Here is a 14,592-nt window from a genome sequence, read left to right as displayed (position 1 = left end):
AGATTCACAGATGTTGTGAACAACCAATGCTTTATGACACCATCCCACCAAATATTGAAAGGGCATTAACTGTTGATCTAATATTACCAACCTTATATTTCAATATGTGAATGATTTAAAGTGATTGTAAATTGTAAAGCTATGTAATAAAGCAGAAAATTTAAAAGAGTGTATTTAAGAACTTGGCAACAGCAAAATACAGAACAGCTAAACACAGCAGAGCTGTGTTACCAAATCATTCAGTATGTTTTGTGTAGACAGCTGGATGAGCTCCAAATCTCGACCTCTTCCTGTAACTGGGAGGGGAGGGGAAGGGTTAGGATATCTAAATCAGAACACAGGGGAATATGCTTAAGAAGCATGACTGGATGTCCAGAGGAGGAGAAGGTCAAGTCTCCTCCCACTTCCTAAACTAGGTTCTGGGTCAGCTCTGGTGCTGTTTTGTAATATGCAAACTCTTTTCTGTTTTTCAGATCTTCAGCAGGCTCTGTCAGAGAGAAGCTGTGTGAGAGAAGGTGCAGCACCCTATGGCAGCCAAACCGATTTCCTTCCTTTTTATATCTTTTGAAACTCTGGCAAAGAAACCTTTTTAATCTCCCAGAGGAAAGGAAAACGAAGGATTAAAGAATTCCAGGTATGTAAGAATCCAGCGTGATATGCCAAAATGTTCTCCACAGAAAATTGAGTGGGAGGCAGAGAAGTATGTTGCCTTGATAAAAATAACTGACAGTAAGAGCTTGCTCATAGGTTCTCCTGCACTTTTAGTAAGATTAAATTTAGGTACATCTATTTCAAAGTGTGTACCTGTCTTGTGGCGGTGGAGAGCAGTGCCAGCTTGAGCATGTGGGGGACCCACAGAGAGCCTTCAATGAGCCTTCTTCACTGTAAAGAAGCAAAGCACAAAGGCTATACATACGTTCACACTGGCTCTGACGTTCTTAAGAACCCCCATACAAAGTGAAAATGGTGTCATTGTTCAGGTGCAACCCAAGCAAGTTCCCAACTTGCCACCCTCTGGAGCTGGGGGTGGGACTGCACACTTTCCTGTCCTCAGACTGACCTTCTGGCCACTTGTTGGATGTGTGGTGTCATGGTTACAGTGTGGGACTAGGAACTGGGAGACTAGGGTTCAAATCCCCACTCAGTTATGAAGCCTGCTAGGTGACCTTGGGCCAGTCAGTCTCTCAGCCTAACCTACCTCACAGGGTAGTTGTGAGGATAAAATGGAGAGGGAGGAGAACCATGTATGCCACCTTGAGCTCCTTGGAGGAAAGGTGGAATATAGACATAATAATAAATAAATTAAATAAAGCAAAGTAATATTAGCTTTTGGCATAGCATCTTACAAATGATTTTTACCCCACAAGGGGTCCCGCACTACCTATTTTAAGGTAGGTCGCAGTAGGGCTCAGCTATACTTCTCAAGATCAACAGCTTCTCCTATGCAAAGATATAAAGAGTTCTGAACTCTATGGAGAAACCCCCAAGGATTTTTTGAAAAGAGCCAGATTATTTCAGACACAAATATTGTTTATAACTGTTAACTGTGTGAGAAAATGCCATGTCTGCAAAGATGAAAATTATGTTACCTTGTTAGCTGCTATCACAAGGATGTTATGGGGACAGAGTCTGCAAGACATTTGGTTACTAATTAACTAAGGCATTGCATAGTTGTGCAAACAAATTGTAAAGGTAAATAATCTGATTCTGCACTTCATCCTCTCTGACTTTAGTATGATTCAGGCTGTAATCCTATGCACACGTACCTGGCAGTAAGTGCCACTGAAATCAGCAGTACATTTCTGTAAACATGCTTAGTATTGCAGCTTATTTTATAGGCAAACCGTTGGCTTGCATCCTCAGTTTGTCTTCAAAGGAGCAGACTTTCAGGGGGAGGGGAGGAGGCTCCAAAAGGAAAGGGGAGGTGGGGAAGCCTTATTCCATGTTTGCTATGACAGTTAAAATCACAGTATCTGGAAAATGATCATGTCATTTCCAGTGGCCCTAGTTAAAAATCACAACTTTTCTTGGAAGCCATGAGCTGATCTTTTGAGACTTTTGATAATGCTAATAATATGTACTTATATTGGGGTCACAGAGCACTCATGCAGACTCCCACCACCTGTGGCAGTTGGAAGTGTAGCGCCACATTGGGGTTATTTCTCAGAAGCTTTCATTATTTAACCTTTGCATCTTATTTAAAAAATTACAGATGGCTAATGAAGCAAAACCGTGTCCATGTGACATTGGAGACAAATTTGAATATGAAGGACATGGGCATGAAGTCTCTGTTGAGCACATCAGGGCCTACATCGACAAGCCCTCCCTCAGCACTGACAAAGCTGTGATTGTGATTCATGACATATATGGATGGCAACTGCCAAACACCAGATATATAGTTGATATGCTCGCATCCCATGGATACATGTGAGAAATTGTCCTTGTTTTTCTGTCTTATCTCATTCAATTTACATCTTATATAATATGTATTCTGAATACAAAGTGCAATCTGATGTATTTGTTTAAAAATACTTTGCATGACTAAGGTTCTACCCTTAGCTGAAGAAGTAAGAGTGGAGTAGAACAATATATTCTGAATAATAATACAGTTTGGAGACCTGTAAGAAATTCCAAGGGAATAAACAAGTGCAAAATCCCTCCTCAGCATAATAATACAGAGACTGCTGAACTCAGAGGTTAGATAACGTCAGTCAGTACACGTACCCCTCACAGCACATGTCCTAATCCTATTTGATTCCTATTCCAGGTTTCTATAAGTTTTTAGACCCTAACGTGTAGGCGTTCTGATCCATTTTGTAAACAAAAGTACCTAGGATAGGTAATTCATTAAGTCTTGAGGAAGTGCTTTCTCTATGATCTTGGTAACCCCCTCTACGATATTACTAGCCTCTAGGAGCCCTTAAAAGTTTATGCCATCCTATATTTTATTTTTTATTAAAAAAATATTTATATACTGCTAACTCATAAAGAAAACATCTAAACAGTTGGGATTGGGGGCCATCCCTCTCATAGTGTGCATCCCTCATCTCTAATTCCTTTATTATAGTATTAAAAGTAATATACTTCCGCTTACCTAGGGAGATCCCAAATATGTGCAATCTATTACCATATTTTTGAAGGGCCCCATTTGACTACTCAGCACAGAATTGCTGAAAAGTAGTATTAGAGGGGATTATTATTTAAATTGTTCATGTTTATACACTGCTACTTTTTAATTATTAAAAAATAAAACCCATTTAGAATTAAATGAATAGTAACCAGAAGTGGTTAATTTTCAAATACACATAATCCAGTACATTAAATAAGCTTGATCCAGAGACTAACACCACGCAAGATAATCTACTGAAGACATGAATTCATATTTTCATCCACAGATGGATAGCTAGCTATTCATAGCTGACAGTCTACCACCTAGTCTATTTTGGTTGCCCTGGTTGCCAGAAAAACCTGGCAACATCTTGCACTGTTCTACACTGGATGTCATCTCTCACGATCCACCTACAAGTGGTCTCTGGTGTGGGTTTGTGCACATAGAACTGGTGGACTGCATGTGTAAATGCCTCAGTACCAATACAAAGCAATGTTGTGTGTTGACCAGGGCAAATATCTTAAAAACAGACCAAACGCCTATCTAATCCAACATCCTGTTTTCCACATGGTTAACCAGATGCTTATATGAAGCCCACAAATAGGACATGAGAGTGGCCCTTTCCTGCTTGTGTTCCCTAATAACTGATATTCAAACCAGGTAATACTCCTATTTATAGAGTGTTGTAAATGGCTCTTTCTCCTCAATATTGTCAATACATATTTTTTGATATTTATTCATGTCCACAATAAAGTCCTTTAAAGCAATAATGGTAAACCTGTGGTCCTACAGAAAATGCTGATCCCCTTTCAACTGCAGGCAGCACAATCAGTGGCCAGGGATGATATTTGTGGTCCATACAACATCTGCTGGACCACAGGCTCCCCACCCTTACTTTAACAACAAAGTTTGCTTTAAAGAATTTGATGGAAATGAAGTAAAGCATCCATATATTATAGGTGAAAGCTCTGTGACTTCAAAGTAGTCTGCAGTAGTGGCATTTGTGATGGGACACAGCTCTGAAGGCATCCTCCCAACACCAGCATTGCTGCTACTTACTTGAACAGGACTGGAGTAGGGCTGGGCAGCAGCTTAGTTGGGGGCACAGTTACACTGGCTGTACCACCACCAGGTAAGCAGCAGTGACACTGGTACCAGGAGAATGGCACTGCACTACCATACATGCCAGTACTGTGATATTTGATAACTGAACTGACATTTATTTTCTATACAGAGCAATTTGTCCAGACTTTTTTAAGGGACAAGAACCTTGGAAACCATCTAATGACTTCTCTGAATTCAATGACTGGCTAAAAACACGAGATTCCAAGAATATTAACAAGTAAGGGTTTGTCAAATGGTGCTTATTTTCCCTGCTGTAGATTTTTTTTTAGGCTGATGGGATGACTGATCAGTTTAAAATGTACACTGGAAGGGATGGCTTGCAGATTTTGGCCTTGATCAGCTTTGAACATTTCCCCTTGAGAAAGCTGTTCAACACCATCAACCATGGAATTCTCCTGGACCAACCTCCCAGGTTGGGAGTGTAAGGGGGCACCAATCTGTGGTGGTTTCCTAAGGTCATCAGCCTGCAAAGGTGTCACAAGATTCTACCATCTCCCATGCTATTTAACATGACCACAAATCCACTGGATGGGGTCATCTGTGGATCTGGGACAAAAGCATAGCACCCAGCTTTACCTTTCCTTTCCCTCAAGCTGTGGTATGTCAGTGGGATCTGAACTAATGTTTAGGATCAGTGATGGACTAGATGAGAGTAAGTAAAGTGAAACTTATGTCCAAAGGCCATTCCTCACACTTTTGGTTTAAGGAAGCTGAGGCATATAATGTACAAGTGCTCTATCAGCTGATTTAACTAATAGATAATTTGGGCAACGGTTTGTCCTTATTGTTTTCTGAATGACGTACTTTGAACAAGATCTCTGTCTCTTCAGATAAAAGATGCCAACTTCATACAATGTCTAGAGTGGCTAAGTCCCTAAGATATGGATGGGGAACCTGCAGTGGGGAGCCTATCTAATTTCAGGTAGGGGAGTAGCATAGAAAAAGAGGAGGAAGATGAGAGGGAAAAATTGGGTGAGAGCTGAATTGGATGGAACAATGGAAGGAGGAGGGGGTAAAGTCTTCTGCAAGCAGTCAGTTCAGACCTCTGAGAAGGGTGATGTGTCCCTCTCCCAGAGATGTGATGGGGAGAAAGGAACAGCAGTAGCCGAGAGGGGGAGAAGGGCCTTGACCACTTTTGGTGCTGCCCCTGCCCACACTGCCAGCATGTAGCTCCAACAGCAGATTACCACTGAAAGAACATGACCTTTAACAGGGGAAAGTTTCCCCAGCCCTGCCCTAAAACCATAAATGCAAATGATAGGTGGTAGATAGTGTAACATATCCCATTTTTCTAAGTGATGAGAGTGCTGAGGTTGAGTGCTTGCCTGGATTTGGTTTCCTTTGGATGAAGTGATCACTGGAGACTTGAGGAGCTTTACAATATTTGATTTGATTTTAAAAATATACCAGTTGACTGCAGGCTAAGGGCTTAAACAATAAAAACAACAAATTCAACTTTCCCAAATCACATCTCCAAAGAAGCATCCCTCAAACATTCTCTGTTCCATTCAAATCTGCAGCCTTTGTTCTCTCACAAAGAGGCCAGGGGAGAAACATGCCTTTTGAGCGATTGCTCTGAGTTTGTAAAGGTGTCTCTAGGTAATTCCTAACCCTGTGGGTAATTTCCCTAACGCGAGGTGTCACTGGCAATTTTGCCACTGCCTGTTAAGGAACTGTGCAGCAGTCCTTTGGCTTCATTAAACCTTTTCCATTTGTACCCTCAAATTATACAACATTAGGCACATTTATAGGTCCCCCTCAACCCTCAGGTTAGTGCTTTTTTGGTGGAATTATTTGCTCACTTATATTTCTTAGGGAAACAGCTGTTGTCTTGCAGTATCTGAAGGAACAATGTCATGCGAAAAAGATAGGTGTCATTGGATTTTGTTGGGGTGGAGCTGCAGTACACCATCTGATGTTGACATATTCTGCATTTAAGACAGGCGTGTCCCTCTATGGTAAGTGTAACTACAATGGAGCCTAATCAAATTGATACCTTTGTGTCCGTTAGAGAAAAATAATGACAGGAACATGCTTTTCTTTGTAACATACTGTTTTTGATACTCGTATTTGCTTGAACTAGCTGTTTAAGACCCTATGATTTTTCTCTGAAATCATGTTGATTCAGTACCTGAAAGTCTACAGAAACTATTTCTGTCTGTCTGCTCCATATATGCTGTTAAAATGATTGGAATATACTGCTCTATAAAATGCATTGATACTTGTGAGTATTAAGTTGTTTTTAATAACTCAAAAGATCCAAAGATATCTTTTTGAGCTTATCCAAGCACTGTGTCCCTTGGGTGCACCTTTTAGGTTCCAAGGCAGTATGCCACTAAATAAGTGTTTAGGAGCAACAGTGGAAGAGGGATATTGCCTCCATTACCTGCTTTCAAGCTTCCTAGAGGCACCTAGCTGGCCACCATGGAAAACAGAATGTTGAACTAGATTATCTGATCCAGCAAGGCTGTTCTTTAGTGGAGACTGGTCCATTAGGATAAGTTGGGTACTGCCCCTCTAACCTCAACCTGCTCTCAGCAAGCCTGCACCTACCTGCCTGCCTTCTGAAAATGGGCAGCACTGCCTGTTATTGGCTCTGGCTCCCCCTACTGTTGGTCTCTGCTTTCCAGCCTGCCAATCCCAATTCCAATCACTACTGCTTTTCTACTGTGATTTTTATTTTTAAAAAATGTTTCCTTTGACCTGCAAATTTTCATGCCAGATCACAAGCAGGCTTTGACCCCCCCCCATTTTTAAAAACAGTTGGTCATTGGTCATAGGAGGCTGATATTTAAGTGAAAACATGTACATTTCCTTGGATTTACAAAACTAGCTTCATGGTTCTTTAGATCCTGGCATTCATCTCTAAAGTTAGTAAATTCCCCCCCTCTATAGTCAATTGTCAAATATTTTTTACACACAGAGATTGACTTTCTTTAGACTGTGATGTAGAATAGCTATCACTAACTTTTAGGGTTAAGGTCAAATCCTCTCTGGGGTATATATCATGAAGGTCAGCCTAGGTACGGCTTACCACACATAAATTGGTAGTTAATGTCAGGCTCTGCATGAGCACCAATAATGGAAGGATGTGTTTTGATAATCAGATCTAAATATTTCATGGGACTCTGACTTGGAATTTAACCACAAGTCAAACTTGTCAGCATCAAGATGATTTTGATAATCTTCAAGTCCTTCTTGTCTCCATGGGATTTACCTTAAGCAGACAAATGTGTAATTTCTTATCCCTGGTTTTGAACCTTTGGCAAAATAAGAAGTTATGAAAGGATTGCTGTGATGCAAAATGTATGATATTGCACTCTCACTACAAGTGTTGTGTTTGATTTTAATGTACCTTTTTTTGCTGAATGCATTCTAGGAGTTATCCGTTTTACAGAAGATAATTGCAACCTGATGAACCCCACATTTTTCATTTTTGCTGAGAAAGATGAGTACATTACTCTTGACCAGGTAAGTTATTTCAAAAAGCTGGGTCACCGAATCACAACTCATATAAAGCAAGACTAGCATTCTGGATGTAGACATTTTACTGTGGAACAGGGATTCTGTGGGTGAGAAGCTTCTCACAATTCTCCCCTAAAAAAAAAAAGTATATTGAATATTCTGGCTGGATGAACTGATGTTCCTTTCAGATATGTGAAGGCCGTACAGTGGGTGGTATTCAATGCTAGCCCTACTCAGAGTAGATCCATTGAAGTTAATGCACATGACTAACCCAGTGTGACAATTTATACAATTATTGTCTCTGATCCAAGAAGTGACCAATGAATTCCAGCAATTGCAAAAAGACAAAAATTAATTCAGTACCAGGCGCAAGGACCCTCTGTGGCGCAGATAGGTAAGCGGTGGTAACGCAGCCGAAGCTCTGCTTATGGCTAGAGTTCGATTCCAATGGAAGGAGGAAGTTGAATCTCCGGTATAAGGGGTCAAGGTCCACTCAGCCTTCCATCCATCCGTGGTCAGTAAAATGAGTACCTGGCATATGCTGGGGGACAAAGAAAGGCCGGGGAAGGAACTGGCAATCCCACCCCATATAAAAAAACAATGGTCTGCCTAGTAAACGTTGCAAGACATCACCCTAAGTCGGAAACGACTCGCACTACAAGTGCGAGGACACCTTTACCTTTACCTTTACCAGTAGAATGAGGGTGTTTTGTATTACAGGTCACTGAACTGGAACAGAAGCTGAAGCAGCAATGCAAAGTTGATTATGAAGTGAAAATTTATCCTGGACAAACCCATGGTTTTGTACATCGTAAAAGGGAAGATATTAACCCTCAAGATAGACCTTACATTGAAGAAGCAAGGAAGGACATGCTGAATTGGCTCAGTAGATACATTTAACTATCTACAGAATTCATGAAAAGTACATCGCAGAGAAATTAATTTTAAAAACATGATTTTAAAGTTTCTTTAATGAAGAATAGCAACATTTAACATAAATATAGCACAGACCATTTCTCCACAGCACAGGCACAGGAATATCCTCTCTAACACACACAAATTTACAGATGCACACAGACAGACCCAGCTGCTGGTGGTGATGGCAACAGCTCCTGATTTTGCTGTGTTGTGCACCATGGGCTTCAGCCAGTTCACCATTCACTCATTCTCTTTCCTAAGCATCAAGAGTCTCAAGTTGACTTCACTCAGCTGGTGAGCCTAAGGGAAGAAGTATCCTTGACTGTTTCTGCTGCCCTACCTATCTCTATGGAAGCCCAAGACGAGACACATCTTGCCTGCTGTTTTGGCTCTTCCTAGTCTTCCTGAGTCACCATCATCACTGGTGCAAGCCAACATTGATTCCGCTAGTTAAGCAGGTTTCTTGAGCGGAGCTGGTGCCATTGCCAACAACCATGCTCAAAATATGGAGGGAGGGAGGGAGGGAGGGGGAGAGAGAGAGAGAGAGAGAGAGGGGCTGTGACAAGCGTTTGCAAGTTGCAGGTCCTGGCACAGAATGTGCAACTTCAGGGCCTTCCTGACTCACAGTGTCCGATACATTAACCATGATCCACCCATGAACAAAAACAACTGAATCAACCAAAAGTTAACGAGCAGAAAATTGGTTAGTAGTAGGAAAGTTGGCTTTTTTCTCTGCAACGTAGGAGCCAGATGCCACCCAAATGGCTGGGAAGAGAGACTGATTGCTAAAGCATTCTAAGAATTGTAGCTCTGTGAGGAAGATAGGGGTCTCCTAGCAATTATCAGCATCCTTAACAAATGAAAGTTCCCAGGATTATTTGAGAGAAGCCATGACTATTTAAAGTGGTCTGATACTGCTTTAAATGTATAGTACAGATAGGGCCTAGAATTTAAAACCAGCACCTTAAATTCAGCCTGAAAATGAATATAGGAAGCCAGTGAAGATGCTTGAGGATCAGTGTTACATGATCCCTGCTAGCTGCCGCAGTCAGCAGTCTAGCAGCAGTATTCTACACAAATTGTGGTTTCCAAACTGTCTTTAAGGGCAACTCCACATGCATTACAATACCTCAAATCTAACGTTTTTAAATCATGCCAATCATTATATGCATTTTTCTAGGATTTCTATGATTTTTCTAAGCAGTATCAAGACCTGTTGTGGGCATGAAAGTGGAAGATAGGAAAGGAACTAGATTCAGGCAGAGCTATATCAAGAACTTCTTAAATGTAAGATCAATTTAGCAACATGACAGACAACATGGGAAAGTTACAAAATCCTCTACTGCCAAATTAATTATAAGAGCCACTTTTCATTTGTTATGTGCCTTCAAGTCGACTACGACTTAGAGCGGCCCTATGAATCAGTGACCTCCAACAGCATCTGTTGTGAACCACCCTGTTCAGATCTTATAAATTCATGTCTGTGGCTTCCTTTATGGAACCAATCCATCTCGTTTAGCCTTCCTCTTTTTCTACTCCCTTGTTTTCCCCAGCATTATTGTCTTTTCTAGTGAATCACGTCTTCTCATTATGTGTCCGAAGTATGATAACGTCAGTTTCAACATTTTAGCTTCTAGTGACAGTTCTGGTTTGAATTGTTCTAACACCCAATTATTTGGGGGTTTTTTTGCAGTCAGCATGTTGGAATCAAGGAGTTTTGGAGTGCGTTGTCATCAGTATGCTGATGACACGCAGCTCTACTTCTCCTTTTCATCTTCTTCAGGTGAGGCTGTCGATTTGCTGAACCGTTGCCTGGCCGCGACAATGGACTGGATGAGAGCTAACAAACTGAAGCTCAATCCAGACAAGACTGAGATGCTGTTGGTGGACGGGTTCTCTGATCGGATGGTGGATATATACCCTGTCCTGGACGGGGTTACACTCCCCCTAAAGGACCGGGTTCGTAGTCTGGGAGTCTTTTTAGACTCTTCCCTCTCACTTGAGGCTCAAGTAGCCTCGGTGGTTAGGAATGCGTTTTACCAACTTCGGTTGGTAGCCCAGCTACGTCCCTATTTGAGTAAAGAGGACCTTACATCAGTGGTACATGCTCTGGTAACCTCACGTTTGGATTACTGTAATGCGCTTTACGTAGGGCTACCTTTGAAGACAGTTCGGAAGCTACAACTAGTGCAAAATGCGGCGGCCAGATTGCTGACAAGGACCAAGCGGTCTGAGCATATAACACCTGTTCTGGCCAGCTTGCACTGGTTGCCAATATGTTTCCGGGCTAGATTCAAAGTGTTGGTATTAACCTATAAAGCCTTATATGGTGCGGGACCACGATACCTTGCAGAACGCCTCTTCCGATATGAACCGGCCCGTGCACTACGTTCTGCTACGAAGGCCCTCCTCCGGGTTCCAACTCACAGGGAGGCCCGGAGGGTGATGACAAGATCTAGGGCCTTCTCAGTGGTGGCCCCCGAACTATGGAACAGTCTCCCCGAGGAAGTACGCCTGGCGCCGACTCTGCTCTCCTTCCGGTGCCAGGTCAAAACCTTCCTATTCTCTGAAGCATTTTAAGTTACACTGATTTACTTTTAAAAATGTTTATTATATTGGATTGTTGATTGTATTTTAGTATTATTTTGTTATTCATTGTATTTTTATGCTATTTTATGTTCACCGCCCAGAGAGCTATTGCTAGTCGGGCGGTATATAAATTTAATAAATAAAATAAATAAATAAAGAAGTAGGATTCCTTTCCCCACTCTCTTTTTTTTAATTAATTTTTATTCAAAGTTTCAAAAAACAAAACAAAAGGAAAACAAATTAATAACTAATATAATAAAAAATATTGACTTCCGATTTGTCGCAGATCAGCTATAAGTATATAGTATGTAACAAACCTGTCCCTTAATATATTACAAAATCACTTTCCTCCGGTAGTTATCTTAATTAATCATCAAATCTCATTAACATCATATCATTTTGTTCTATCCGCAAAAAGTCAAAGAGAGGTTCCGCTCCTTGAGAAATATATCCATCAGTTTTTCTCCAAATATACATGTCAGTTGATCCATCCCTACCAAGTCAGCTAAGTCCAGTAATTTTAATAGCCATTCTTCTATTATCAGTATTAGTTCCATCATCCATCTGCCATCCTTGCACACATGTTAATCTTGCTGTCATAATCATATAGTAAGAGTCTGATGGGAATTTCCTTCATCACAAATATTTCCTTGCAATCAATTCTGAATGTATTACTGAAATGTTGTTGTAGGGTCATGTCTCTGTTCCTCTTCTTTACGAAATGCACCAGCATATCTCTTGAGAATTTTTCCATTGTCACATATCTAAAATTAATTCTGTAAATTTTCTCCCTTTCAAGTTCCATCAAATCATTCCAGTCCAAAAATTTTATCAAGACAGTAATAACTTTATCTCTGATATCTTCACCAGTTTCTTCAGGAACAGCACTAAATTCCAAACAGTAATCTTTGTCTTTAATATCCATCACGGCCATAAAGTCCAAATCTTTTTCCAATTCCACATTTGATATATCTGATCCAATCTCCAGAATTTGCTCCTTCCCTTTAATTTCTTTTTCATCTTCTATTGCTTGTCCATCTGCTTCTTTTCTCATATAATCCTTTATTTCTTTCAGCTCCTGTTTCACTTTACCAAATTCAGTTGCCATCTCTTGTCTACCCTGTCTCAGTTCTTGTTGCGTTATCTTAATCTCATCCATTATCTTCTGAAACATATCCAGAGGTGAAAACCCTTCCAGGGGTACATCCAGGGTCTCTGCCACTTCTTTGATTGTCATTCTTAAAGCCGAAGAAAAAACCCTTCAAATTTCCAATATAACCACAATTCCCAAGCAAAGAGTAATTTGCTTCTTTTTCCAGCAATAAGGGAGTTAATATTCCAGGCCTGTTGACATCATCTGGCCAGCACAGTTCTTATCTCCCGCACATCCAAGAATGCAAAACAAATTTGGTTCACAGCGCCGAACAATTAGTAACATACACGAACAGCAGATTCGTCTAAAGAAAGTAGTCCAAGAAAAAGTAGTCCCAGACATACTGTATATTCCGGCGTATAAGATGACTGGGCGTATAAGACGACCCCCAACTTTTGAGAAGATTTTCCTGGGTTAAAAAGTCATCTTATACGCCGGAATAACAGCCCCCCAACCACAGCCACAACTCTTCAACCCGCTTGCCCCCATAGCAACCCGCCTGATCCCCATTTAAAAAGCCAGCGTCCCTCTCCCCTTTCTTCCCTGCGTGGCCAGCGCCCCCTCGCCCCATAGCCCGCACCGACCTGTGGGTGGGGATGCGCTGCGCCCCAGCGCGGCCTTTGCCCACCAAGAAGTGGACGTCGCTGAGCACCTCGTTCTTGAAGAGGAAGGCGAAGCGCTCCTGCACCGTCGGCTTCGTCGCCTGCCAGTTGTAGGCCGGCTCCTGCAGCGCCAGCGGGCCAGAGGCGGAAGCGGCGGCGGAGGGCGCCGAGGAGGCCGCAGGGGCAGCTGTCAGCAGCGGGTTCCCGCCTCCACCGCCTCCCGCTGCTGCTGCTGCTGCCGCCGCCCGGTGGTTGTGCATCAGCGGAGGCGCCGACATGGCCTGCGGCGACGAGAGCAGCGAAAGCGGCCCGCCGTTGGCCGCCCGGGGAGCAGCCGCCGCCGCCGCGACCCCGTCGCTCGCCTGAGCAGCCGCGGGCAGAGGAGCAGCAGCAGCAGCAGCGGGAGGCAGCGCAGGCAAGACCGCCACAGAGGAGAAGGACGCGGGGAAGCTGCTGCTGCTGCTGCTCCCCACCCCGGCCGCCATTTTGCGGCGGAGGAGGCCGCGCAGGGCGCCACCTTCGCTGCGGAGGAGGAGGCGGAGATGGCGGGGACGGAGGAGCAATGGGAATTCCCCTCAGGGGAGGGGACGCCGGGCCAGGCTGCGAGCAGGAGAAATACTATATTCCGGCGTATAAGACGACCCCCAACTTTTGTGAAGATTTTCCTGGGTTAAAAAGTCATCTTATACGCCGGAATATACCGTATATCAATCAAATAATCATCTAAATCAGATTTTCTCTTCGGGTAAGTTGCCCCTCATCCGTTTTAATCTTTATGGTTTCCAAATTCAGGCCAGCTTTTTGCCATAAAAAAATAAGGTAAGCTTTTTAAATTTTCTTTCCTCCTCCTTAATTCCTTGTTTAAAAGAGAGAAGTGTACTCACCCAGGTATCTTGATTGCTGATTCTTAAACAAATCTCTTTTGCTGTAGTAATTTAAGCCAAATGATAAGATTAGACAGAAGAAAGCTTGACCGTTGTGGATCGTTTAAAAGAGAAACGTCTCGCTTTTTTTCAGCCCAGCTTGCTGGAAGTCCTAACTCCGTCCTCGGCTGCTAGGTATGCCTTCTTTTCCCAGGGAATTCCTGATCAATTCCAGCCACCAACAGCCCAACGAAGTTTCTGTGGATAATCTCTTTGGTTCACCCTTGCCTGGGAGAACATTTATACCAGTCAAAGTTCCCTTTTGACTGATTTTAAACTGAAAAAAGCTTTCTCTGAGACAGAGCTCATCTCAGAGGCAGCCACAGGCGGAGCAATCCTTCCGGGAAGTCCCCCTTTTCCCCACTCTCAAAAAACTCAATTTATTTTATACCACATGCTTTTGGTTAGATGAGATTTTTAAAAATAACCTTTGTGATATCTAGTATCTATTCTCAGATTCCTTTATTGAATAAAAATTTTGTTATTGTGTCGTGTTCATTTCGTATATTAATATATGTAATATATATTAACAATGGTTAAGCAAGTTTGAATTTAGGAACCATTGCGTGATAACTGACTCTAAGATCAGTCTGATAAATAAGCTTATTTGCTATACTTTGAAATTTCTCAAAACAAAAGAGGACATCTGAATAACAATTCAAAACTAGGACCTCTGGAAAAAACTAAATGAAGGCAGGGTGAGTGCAC

The 14,592-nt window shown here is 42.2% G+C and overlaps 1 protein-coding gene across 2 annotated transcripts; it reads left to right on the top strand.

Annotated features, from left to right (window-relative positions):
* The first annotated feature begins 307 nt into the window (after positions 1–307).
* Positions 308–14,371, top strand: LOC133366240 (carboxymethylenebutenolidase homolog). 2 transcript variants are annotated; one of them, XM_061589125.1, is made up of 7 exons: positions 308–387; positions 474–634; positions 2,213–2,427; positions 4,344–4,451; positions 6,050–6,192; positions 7,614–7,705; positions 13,979–14,371. In XM_061589125.1, the coding sequence occupies exons 3-7, from the start codon at positions 2,213–2,215 to the stop codon at positions 14,090–14,092; spliced, it is 672 nt and encodes a 223-aa protein (XP_061445109.1). In that variant the 5' UTR covers positions 308–387; positions 474–634; the 3' UTR covers positions 14,093–14,371. The 2 variants fall into 2 exon arrangements, with proteins under 2 accessions (XP_061445109.1, XP_061445099.1); XM_061589115.1 differs by lacking the exon at positions 13,979–14,371 and adding an exon at positions 8,420–11,372.
* The last annotated feature ends 221 nt before the right edge of the window (positions 14,372–14,592 follow it).

The sequence above is a fragment of the Rhineura floridana genome, chromosome 1, assembly GCF_030035675.1.
Source record: "Rhineura floridana isolate rRhiFlo1 chromosome 1, rRhiFlo1.hap2, whole genome shotgun sequence".
Classification (NCBI taxonomy): Eukaryota; Metazoa; Chordata; class Lepidosauria; order Squamata; family Rhineuridae; genus Rhineura; species Rhineura floridana.
This window is presented reverse-complemented; position numbering and strand designations above follow the sequence as displayed.